This window comes from Lissotriton vulgaris, chromosome 1_1 (assembly GCF_964263255.1).
Source record: "Lissotriton vulgaris chromosome 1_1, aLisVul1.2, whole genome shotgun sequence".
In the NCBI taxonomy this organism is placed as follows: domain Eukaryota; kingdom Metazoa; phylum Chordata; class Amphibia; order Caudata; family Salamandridae; genus Lissotriton; species Lissotriton vulgaris.
The window spans coordinates 2,121,795,211-2,121,807,204 of record NC_141685.1 but is presented as its reverse complement, the minus strand read 5'-3'; the positions used below and the strand labels follow the sequence as shown (position 1 = coordinate 2,121,807,204).

The 11,994-nt window shown below is 48.3% G+C and overlaps 1 protein-coding gene across 1 annotated transcript in view; it reads right to left on the bottom strand.

The window, feature by feature from the left end:
- Window positions 1–5,240: 5,240 nt before the first annotated feature.
- The window catches only part of POLR3B (RNA polymerase III subunit B), a 1,027,565-nt gene continuing 1,020,811 nt past the window's right edge, over window positions 5,241–11,994 (bottom strand). The window contains exon 28 of the mRNA XM_086921773.1: window positions 5,241–5,946. Within this exon, the coding sequence (XP_086777899.1) occupies window positions 5,817–5,946 (130 nt within the window). The 3' untranslated portion in view covers window positions 5,241–5,816. The remainder of the gene's footprint in view (window positions 5,947–11,994) is intronic.

Genomic DNA, 11,994 nt, shown 5'->3' with positions numbered 1-11,994 from the left:
ACAAATATTTCCTTTTTCAAAATAAAATAAGTAAAGGAGACAATTCGGTGTCAGGAACATTTGTTTAATGGTCAGTTGTTCTTTCTGGGAATAAGTGAAGAAAAGAAAATGCAGCATTTGCAATCTCAGTTGTTGTTTATTTGCTTGTGGCAAGCAGTGCTGTTAGGAGCCCAAACCCTATTTTGTTGTTGACAAGTCCTACTGGGGCATCATGAAGGAGTTGGAGGAAATAAGTTGGTAATGCCCTTAAGGAAGCAATTTACAATAGGGGACTTGAAAAGAGAAGGCTGGTCAGGCAGCCAGCCGGAGGAAGGCAGAAATGGACGAAAGATAGCCTTTGAGAGTGCCCAGAGCAGAGCCCTGCTGGGGCAAAGATAGAATGAAGAGGAGAACTTCTGAAAGGGGGTAGAAAGGGGATCCACAGCCTTTGGTGCACACCATGCCACAAACGTGTTCCATCTACAGGCCTATACCGTTTTAGTGGAGGGACGCCGGACAACCTAAATAACATTACAGACTTCGGGAGGAAGGTCGAAAGCTGTCAACTGTCGTCGCTCAATCTCCACGCAAGGAGGTGGAGGCCGGACAGGTTTGGCTGGAGGACCATCCCCTACTGCAGCGACAGAAGATCCTCCCGAAGAGGCAATCAGATCAGTGGATCAATGGCGATGGGTAAGAGCTAGGGTTACCATACTCTTTGTGCCCAATCCGGGGCCACAAGAATGACTTGGACCAGGTCAAGCTTGATTTTCTTCAGCACTCTGGGCAGAAGAGATATCGGCGGAAAGGCGTATAGAAGACCGCAAGTCCACTTGTTACGAAAAGCGTTGCCTAGCGAATGCCGCCTTGGAAATTCCAACGTGCAGAACTGCTGACATTGCACGCTCTATTCAGTGGTGAATAGATCTAACCAAGGCTCTCCCCACTGCTGAAAGAGACTTTGCACCACCTCAGAGTGAAGATACCATTTGTCATCCATCATGCACCTTCGGCTGAGTTTGTCAGCCCTGGCGTTCAGGTGTTGAACCACCAGGGACATTCCCCGTTCCAGCCATGTCAACAGACAGAGAGCCTCATGACACAGGAACTACGACCCCACCCCGCCCGGTTTGTTGCAGTACCACATGGGGGTGGTGTTGTCCATGAATACCTGTGCCACTCTTCCCCGGACAGAGGGAAGGAATGCCTTTAGTACAAGATGAATCACGCGAAGCTCCAGAAGGCTGATATGGAGCCTGGACTCCGCCAGAAACCAGAGGCCTCTGATCTCCACCTCTCCCATGTGGCCGCCCCACATCAGCAGTGAGGCATCTGTCACCACTGTGAACTCTGGTTGGGGAAGGGAGAGTGATCTGCCATTGACCCAATCCCGGTTCGTTAGCCACCGCTGCAATTGGTGTGCAAAGCCCTCGGAGATCTGGAAGCAATCGGAAAGATTCCCCTGATGCTGTGTCCACTGGAACTTCAGGTACCACTGCAGAGCCCGCATATGTCACCTGGCATAGTCTACCAGCAGGATGCAGGAGGCCATGAGGCCCAGCAGCCTCAGGGTCATTCAAACCGAAACCCGGGATAGAGGCTGAAAGATCGGAATCATAGCCAGAATATCCTGGACTCACTGCTCGGGAGGATAAGCCAGAAACTGCGCTGTGTCTAGAACTGCTCCGATGAAAAGGAGTTTCTGAGAGGGAATCAGGTGTGACTTCGGAACAATGATGGTGTACCCTAGCGAATGCAGGTGGTTGGCCATAGTCTGGAGGTGGGAGAAGACAGCCTGGGGTGAGCCTGCCTTCAACAGTCAGTAGTCGAGATAGGGGAAGATCTGCGCAGATGAGCTGCGACCACCGCCATCACTTTCGTGAACACCCGCGGGGTGCTGGTAAGGCCGAACGGGAGCACGGTAAACTGAATGTGCTTGCGGCCTACGGTGAACCCTATGTAATGCCGATGGGCCGGCAGGACCGGAATGTGAAAATAAGCATCCTGCAAGTCCAACGCTACCATCCAGTCCCCAGGGTCGAGAGCAGTCAGGACCTGAGCCAGGGTCAGCATTTTGAACTTCTCCGGAGAAAGCGATTTATGTTCCTGAGATCCAAGATAAGACGCAGGCCCTTGTCCTTCTTGGGTATCAGAAAGTAGTGGGAATAACAACCACGACCTATTTCTGGGGCAGGAATGAGTTTGATGGCTCCCTTGGCCAAGATAGCCATAGCTGCCTGTTCGAGAAGGGCCAAGTGATCCTCAGACATGCGATGGGTCTGAGGTGGCATGGATGAAGGGGTAGTCTCGAAGGGGAGGGGGTAGCCCCTTCGGACTATCTGCAAAACCCACCTGTCTGACGTTATGTTGAGCCAGTGGGGGAGGTGATGGTGAATCCTGCAGCCCACTGGCAAAAGGTGGCCCTGAAAGGTCAGACGAGGAGGGCGTGGAGTCTGCTGCAGAGGGGGCACTGGTAGGCTGGCCCGCCCGCTGCCCCCCAGACCCATGACGGTGGGTCCCACATTCCTGGCCACGCAGAGGATGGAGAGCTTCTGCAGGCCTGTGGCTCTGGGCAGAACATGGTGGGGCACCCCTTCCGTAGCTACAAAAGGGGCGAAAGGCAGGCGGCGCTGGGCGGGAGGTGGGTGCAAGGCCCAAGAACCTGGCTGTAGACCTGGAGTCCTTAAAACACTCAAGCGCGTTGTCTGCCTTGACGCCAAACAAGAGATGGCCATAAAAGGGCATGTCCAAAAGCGTAGCTTGGACATCTCCCGAAAAGCCAGTAGACCTCAACCAGGCGTAGCGTCTAAGGGCTACCGATGTGGAAATCGGCCTGCCTAGTGAGGGGTGACCAGCCCACATCGGATGGTGTACTTTGCTGCATCTCCCCCTCCGGCAACCATACGGGAGAGCCTCCTCCGGGCACTGTGGCAGCACCTGCGCAACTGCGTCCCACACTGTGTGGGAGTAACAGCCCAAGAGACATGCTGTGTTCACTAACCACCGTCCCAAGCTGGCGGAAGAAAACATCTTCTTCCCAAGGTGGTCAAGCTTCTTGTATTCCCTTTCAGGTGGTTTGTTAGGGAATGAGCCCTTGGAAGTCGAGGCTTGAACTACCAAGCTCTCAGGGGTGGGATGGTGAGAGAGTAAAATGTGGTCATCCGGGCGGTGGCGTCGGGCAATCATACTATCCACAGGAGCCCCTGTGTTGGGCTTGGATCAAGTGCCTAAAAGGATGTCCATGAGAGCCTCATTGAACGGCAGCAGGGGCTCCAAAGAGGCCTCTGCCGGAAGAAGCACCTCGGACAGGAGGTTAGTCCTGACCGCCACAGTAATAAGCTCAAGGTTTAAGGCCTCGGTCGCCCTACGCAACACCACTGCGTAAGAAGCACCCTCCTCCATCGCCACGGTAGCAAGCATGCCAAGGTCTGGGGAGGTGTCCAGACCACTGGCATCACCCAACTCCTCTCTCCAGGCCGGTTCCTCTAACCGGTCTGCAAGAGGGTCCACAGACCCCTCCCATTCCTCTTCACCCTCTCCTGGTAGCCACTCAGGCCAATAGGAACCATCAGGGGAGAACAGGGGTACAAAAGTACTGGTGGGTGTCGGTCAAAACATTGGACGACATCGGTCTGGTTCCATGTCCTCATTGAGGGGGAGGCCAGGGTCGACGCCGGCTGTGGACACAACCAGCGTCGGAGGTGGCAGGGTTGTCGTCACTGGATTCGGCACTGAAGGAGGTGTTACGAGGTCGCCCAGCGGTGTTCCGGATCCAGGCCTGCTGGTATCAAAGGCCTAGAGCCCCTAACAGAGTTTGCGGGCGCACCGGTAGAGTTGGGCTGCCCGAAGATGGAATGCAAGGCTTAGTAAAAGTTGCGAAGCTGGGCAGGGGTCGCTCCCGCTCCCGGAAAGGGAGGGAAGGCCGGAGTCGACCCAACAGGCTCTGCAGGCGGAGCCGGACGACTACCTTCCGCTTACCACGTTGTGTCGGCCGACGGACGGGGAGGACGCAGAGAGCGACAATGCTGCTTCGCCTTCTTCTAGGGCTTCAACTTACCCGAAGACAAAGACTTTGATGACGAGTGGTGGTGATGGCTCTGCTACCGGTCCTCGTGACTTCCCTCTCGACTGGGACCTCGAACGGGGCGTAGCGGACTGCAGGGCCTCGAGAAGCTTTCGGAACTGCTCCCGCAAAGACTTCGGGTTCATGGCCCGGCAGTCGGAGCATGACTTTGGGTCGGGGTCGCGCTCCAAGCACCAAAGGCACACGAGGTGCGGGTCCATGACCGACATCAATTTGCGACAGGAGTTGCAAGCCTTGAAGCCGGTCCGACGTGACATCCCTCCGTGCACCAGGACTCGATCGACTCAAAAAAGGTGTTGACAAAAGTCGCAAAAGCAGAGTCAAAAAATGATTGAGGTACCGCTCTCGCCAGATCTGCGCTGGTGGGCACGGAAAAAGAAAGAACGGACGTCAGCGCACAAGGGCGGCGTCAAAGTAAATACCGCAACGTCATTCCGGCGACCATGTTGCCAACGACGAACGCGGAGTCAACGACACCATCTAACGACGCGCACAGGTACTGCTGAGGGAAAAATTCTCTGGATCCAGTCTGACGTCTTGGGGTAATTCTAAGGTAAGGTGAGGAATCCATAACTAATTGTCTCTTTTAGATATACAGGCCTGGAATCCTGAAAATCTTCAATAAGATGGTGCTGGGACTTCTGCATGGGGTCATAAGGGAGAGCCCAGACTATGTGTTGAACATGGACTCATGGAAACACTAATTGTGGAAACGGATTAAGATCCTATATGTGTTGATAAGTCTCATAGCAGTTGTAGGGGCACTGTGAGAGTAGGGAGAAGGCCGTAGCTTGGTCTTATGATTAACAACATTCAAAGATAAAGAACATATCTTACAGTCGCAAAAATTCACTTCAATATGAAGGTCAAAGAATTGTATGTTCCTCGACCCCGTCCTGGACCTTGCACCAAAGACAATAAAAAAAAAAACAGAGGGAGCACCTGATTGTGGGGAAGAAAAAAATCCTGGAGAAAAGAGTAAATGCAGAGCAGCTGCAAGTGGTAAAACCTAGACTGGCCCATAACAAGAAAGATTACATCTTCTGCAATCCAGAAAGAGGGTACACCTTCCTAAAGAAGATTAACATGACTAAGTGGAGCAGTAGGAAGAAGACTTAAAGACCACAAAGTAAAGATCGTAAAGATCATATGTTTGAAATGAAACAAAGCGATGAAAGACATTGTATACAGCACTTTAATTTGAGCCACATTCCAACAAATACGTTATTTTACAAGAGTTACTCCACAGCAAAAGTTATATACAGTTATAAGCACAAAACGTGTATCTTTCAAAAGAAAAGCAGGTACTTTCCTTCATATCACAAAATGTCAAATGTTACAAACGAGTTTTTGTGAAATTTGAAAGTTGCTTGCACCCATAATACTTACATAGGACTGCGAACAAAGGAACCAGCACTTTTCTTTTTAGATTCCAGGCTCTCATTCTGTACATATATAATATGCGTATATTTTCTACAATATACTTTTAATAAACACATGTCAGAAAGGGGAACGGATCATGTATTCTAAATCCTTTAAGATTTTTTTTTTTAATGTGGCTTCGAAACTCAAAATATGTCCTTTGAAAGTCTGGATGTGTGGCACTATTTCCACAATTGCTGGAGGTTGTCACAACTCAGACGCATTTTCACAAATTGCTCCCATGAGGAGAAATGCTGTCAAGTATAAACCAAATAAGAATTCAGTCAGGTCTCCCGCCAATTCTTGACTCCATAATCCTGAAAGGCTGTCATCATTCGTTGTACCTAGACAGCTTCAGTCGAGGTATGATGTTCATGGACTGAAGCTCTTGGAACAGAAGTTTACAAGCATAGGGTATGCGCAGGGAAGAGACGTGGCAGGAAGACTTGCAGTAATGACACCTGAAACGAAAACAAAAAACACCCACCTCATTAGTAAGCATAATCTTGGCGAACATCACGCAATTGTAGACTACGGTTCGATACCACTGCCATGGTTTTTGGAAAATTCTTAACCATAACTTTAATTCTGCTTTAATTTCACGTTCAACTTCACTGTTTTCTTACAGAACAGAGTAAGAAACACGTTCCAGTTTATACAGTTACTAATGTGATTTAGCTACTCCATTTGCTAGGCTACACATTAGTGCTTCCCACAGTCAATTCGGAAGAATGGAATCCGGACGTCTATTACAGTCCGTAGATCAGGTCACTACAGTGGCTCACTTTTTGATTCCAGCTCAGCACTGCAGTGGTTTTAATTTAAACTGTAAGCTAGTAGCCTGCACCGGCACTTGAATATCTGAATGTAATACGCAGTTGCACTATGTACAGAGGGGATCTCAGCTCCCTGCACACTGCAGGACTGAGATACCGACAAGTGTCCTGGGAGGGTCACTTTGCATGCTGCTCACCGCAGTGCATTGTAAACGTGTAGAACATCTCAAAGGGAACTCGATAGCTTCCCCACAAGGTGGATTCAAGCTGATCAGTTTGCAGCAATCAGTCCATTTTACTTGAGTTTACAGAACTAGGTATTGGGCACATAGGACCTGCACAGAGACCCTCGTTACGGGAATCTGGATTACAATCCTTGCTAAGACATTTTTCCCTGCACGATTCACCATGAAATAAATCCTGGGGCAAATGGCACAGCCTTGAGGAAAAAAATGCAGAAACCCCGATTCCTGCGATTATTCAACGATGTAATGGTGCACGAATCCTCTACCTGGAAATTACCACATCCAAATGTATTGGGATTTCCAATGCAATAAATCTCCATGAGGAATCTAGGGACTACTGTAATGAGGGCCATGGTGTTGTCAGTTCTTGTAGATAGGCACAGTCAAACTAGTCTTCAACGTGTCCTCCATACAGTTTATCACCCCCGTATATTTGCTTACTTTCACAATACAATATTATTTATTACTCAGGCTTATAGTAATACAACACTCCAGAAGCTGCTTCCTCGGACTCCTGGCACTGTTTAGTGTCTCGAGGCGCCTACTGGTAGACTGTCCTGCTGCAGGAGCCTGGTCTCATGCCTACACCACCACATTCCGCGCCTGCGTGTTCATACCCTCTTAGTGTAAACAGATTGCATGGGCATCTTATCTTTATTACCAGTAATTAATTTGTAAACAAAATGAAGTGCCAAGGCACTCGTTAGGAGGCCACTGCAACTAGCACCACACATTGCCCCTGCCATGCTGCCAATGATAGCAAATTCAAAAAGAATAATTGATGGACAGAATGCAGAACAATGTCAAACATTCACCCCAGTACAGAGATCTAGGTCTAAATCAATCGTTGTTTTTGTGCTCCCCATGCCATTCCAGTTTGAACTCAGCCATATGCAAATCAGTCTTGACCTTGCACCTATGGGAACAGTCCAGCCCGAACTACCAGTTCAGGTCCTCCTTGGACTCGAAACAAGCACCCTAGGACAAGTTTCATCCCTCATCACCTAGGCTAGCTTGACTCCAGTGGCATGGAGAACACGGGATCCGCATCTGTGCATACCCATCCCACTCGGGGTGACAAATGCAAAAAGAACAATTGTTGGACAGAATGCATATTAAATATCATACATTCACCCCAGTACAGAGCTGGGCCTAAATCCATAATTTTTTGCTCCCCATGCCATTCCAGTTTGAAGCCAGCCTTATGCAAATCAGTCGTGACCCTGCTCCCTATGGGAACAGTCCAGCCCAAGTAGCATTGTTCAGCATTCCGTCCCTAAGTGGGACGGGTATGTATGCCCAGACGTGGGTCCATTGATCACTGTGTCACTGGATTCAAGCTAGCCTGGCTGATGAGGGGTGATGCCCCGAAACCTGTCCCAGGATGCTTGTTTCCGGTCCAGGGAGGACCTGGCTTGGCAGTTTGGGATGGACTGTTCCCATGAGGTACAGGGTCAAGACTGATATGCATATGGCGGGGTCCAAACTGGGGTGGCGTGGTGAGCAAAAGAACAATGGATTAAGCCCAGATCTTTGAGACTGGGGGTGAATGTTTGCATTGTTCAGCATTCCGTCAATCATTTGTTCTTTTGCTTTTGTCACCAATGATAACTGTGGTAATCTCTAAATTAGCCATAAGCTGTCATAAGCGATGGTGTCAACGATTAAGTGCCACTGCTGAGCACCAGAATCCACGGCTGAAATTCTGCACTGGTATTAACTCTGGTTCCTCATTCCTCCTGCCCACGTATCCCAAAGGAGATCAGATGTTCTCATTCCCACGGTGCTGTCCGTGCCCATACTCCTATCTACAAAATATGCATTATTTCCCTTGAACCCCCTAAAGCCCCGTTGTAGAGTAACAACCTGAGTGTAATAAAGGTCTCATGCAAAGGCACAAAAAGTATAACGTTACAGCCGGAGTATATCTGAAGAGAAATATGGGACATATTAAATAGACAGTATATTTTAATCCCTTTGCTTTTTTGCGACGTGCCTCGCTATGGTTTTTGGGACCTGGCTCAGCCGGCACCTAGGGAAACCTAGGGAACCTGTACATTGTTGAAAACTAGACACCATGGGGAAGCCAAGATGAGGTGAGTTGTGTGGCTCTCACCAAGTTCCGGTACCCAGAATCCCTTGCAAACCTCAAACTTTGTAAAAAGAAAAAACACATTTTCCTCGAATTACTGTGATGGAAAGTTCGGGATACTGCGGAGAGCCACAAGTTTCCACCCACCCAACATTCCCCCAAGTCTCCTGATAAAAATGGTACATCACTTGTGTGGGTAGGTCTAGCGCCAGGGACAGAAAACGTCCTAAAATGTACTATGGATATATCAAAATTATCTATCACAAAACAACCTAGTTTTGCAAGGGATTAACCTGCGTTTTTGATCCCAGGCTTAACGGCCATCTAGGGAAACCTACCAGACCCAGGCATTTCTGAAAATTATACACCTGGGGAAGTCCAGGGAGGTGAGGCTTGTGTGGATCCCCCTAACATGTTCTTACACAGAATCCTCTGCAAACCTTAAATTTAGCTAGAAAAAAAAAATCAAATTTTCGTCACATTTCTGTGTGGGAAAGTTGTAAGATCACTGGCCTGACACAAATTTCCTACCACCAAGGTTTTCGCTAGGTCTCCCGATAAGAATGGTGCCTCACTTGTATGGGTGGGCCAAGTGCCTGTGACAGGGAAGGGCCCAAAACATATTGTGGAGACATAAAAATTATCTATCACAAAACAACCTGGTTTTGCAAGGGAGACACCTGCTTTTTTGGTCCCAGACTCGATGGCCATCTAGGGAAACCTACCAAACCCAGACATTTCTGAAAACTAGACACCTATAAGAGTCCAGGGAGGTGTGGCTTGCGTGGATCCCCCAATGTTTTCTTTCCCAGATTCCCCTGCAAATCTCACATTTAGCTAAAAAAAAGAATCACATTTGTCTCACATTTCTGTAGGGGATCACTGTGCTGGCACAAATTTCCTAACACCCAGCGTTCTCCTTGGTTTCCCGATAATAATTATACCTCACTTGTGTGGATGCCCAAAGATGAGTCAGCCTAAAAATGTATTAAAAAAGCACACGTGTCAACACACTAACATCTCCTCAATCTCAAAACATTTTTGGCCCTTCCCTGTCGTAGGCACTTGGCCCACCCACACAAGTGAGATATCATTTTTCTCGCGAGACCGAGGGGAATGCTGGGTGGTAGGAATAAATGCACATGCACTGTTTATGTGAAGGCTTAAAATCTCTAAGGTGCAGATGGCTCCGCCCAATGTTTTGAACCGTAAATGTGAGAACTTCCAGGACAGCTGTACTAAATTGCCTAAAAGGTGATTCCAGCCAGTTAAGAGGCCGGTTTTTAAAGTTTATAAAAGAAGCAACCGCTATTCAAAAAGTCCAATTATAACCGTAAGGTAACTGGAGCAGATTTGCACCCACAATAGAACACAACGTTCTTTTTATTCTGTACAAAGCGCAATTGGCCCATTTGGATTAGATATGATGGACCAGCATGGATTAATGATAAATACCAATGATGACTCAGGGGGCACGATGAAAATGATCTAGACTGGCCAATAGCTAAAGCACGTGGAGTGGTTGGTTGGAACAATAGACCATGATGCACTTTTTTCCATGGAGCACTTTGGCCCCTAATGATTTATTAATGTTTTACATGGTTACTGAGGGGTACATGAATTGTATTATTATGCAGTTTTATTAATACTGTGAGTATGGTAAATGAATGCATGTATTGCCTTGTTTGTTTGTCGATACACCACTTTTCTCATAATTCATATGAGCGTCATGCTGCAATGAATGAAATTAATTGAACATCAATAAATCTTTTAATTCTACCCAAGCTGAAGTGAGAGAAAATCAGAATAAAAACAAACTAATTTGAGATTAAAAAAAAAACTGGGCTCTGGCTACAAGCAGGAAGTTGCTGAGCAAAAAAGACGCTTTGGAAACTCCAGCGCGCAGAAGAGCGGACATTGCGTGTTTTCGGGGGTGGCAAACCGATCTAACCGAGGATCTCCCTACTACCGAAAGAGACCATACACCACCTCTGGATGAAGGCATCATTTGTGATCTGCTAGGCATCTTCAGCTGAGTTTGTCCGCTCTGAAGTTCAGAGGTTCACCAAGTGTTGAACCACCAGGGAAATGTCCTGATGTTCCAGCCAGGTCCAGAGACGTACTGATCAAGACTGAACTATAAATCACTCTTCATGCACCGCTGGATCTCGACTCTTTTATTATACTCTTCCAATGAACTGTACCTAACTGTGGGGTTTTTACATAAAAACCCATTACCCTTAACGTGTGCACAGGACCTTGGTTTATCCAGAGACGCAGGACAGAGGATCGACAATCCCACCCCGCCCTGTTTGTTGCAGTACCACATGGCGGTGGTGTTGTCGGTGAACACCTGCGACAGCCTTCCCTTAAAGTAGAACGTCTTTCATTGCCATTCGAATCTCTCAGAGGATGGTGTGGAGTCCGAATTCCGTCAGAGACCAGAGTTGTCTGATTTCCACCTCTCCCAGATGGCTGCCCCAGCTCAGGAGTGACGCATCAGTGACTACAGTCAGATTTGGTGAGGTAGGGAGATGGTTCTGCTGCTGATCCCATCGTGGTTTGTAAACCATCACTGCAGCTCTTTTTCAGTGGGCTCAGAGATTTGGCCCATGTAGGAGAGATTTCCCATATTCTGGGCTCACTGGAACTCCAGGTCCCACTGCAGAGCATACATATGCCAGCGGGCATGTGTCACAAGCAGGATGCGAGAGCCCATGAGGCCCAGCAGCCTCTGAGTCAGTATCACCAAAATCCAGGATAGAGGCTGAAGGTCCGCAGTAGTCTGAAGATTTGAGTCAACTGCGTGGCGCGAGCTTGCCTTGAACAGCCAGACATTGTGTCATTGAGATAGGGTTAGACTGGCACATCTGATCCTTGCAAAGGAGCTGCAACCACCACCATCACCTTGGTGAACACCTGAGACCACAGGGGAGTACAGTGAACTGAAAGTGCTTGTGGCGAACCGTGAACTGCAGGTAACATCTGTGTGCAGGCAGGATGTATATGTGAAAGTAAGCGTTCTGCAAGTCCAACACTATCATCCAGTCTCCAGGGTCCAGGGCAGACAGGACTTGAGCAAGCGTAGACATTTTGAACTTCTCCTTTTTGAGAAAGAAGTTGAGGGAGCACAGGTCAAAGGTAGGACGAAGCCCTCTGTCCTTTTTGGGCACCAGAAGGTTGCGGGAATAACATCTATGACCCACTTCTGACATCGGAATTCTTATGGCTCCTTTGACCAAAAGAACCATCACTTCTTGGCGGTGAAGAAATAGTTAGTCCTCCGTCAGCCTGTCATAAGTAGCAATGCTCGAGAAATCTGAAAAATGGTACTAGTCCTGCAAGTCTAGTACTTTAAAAAAAACTCCTCCTCGGCCTAACAGTAACCTACTTGAC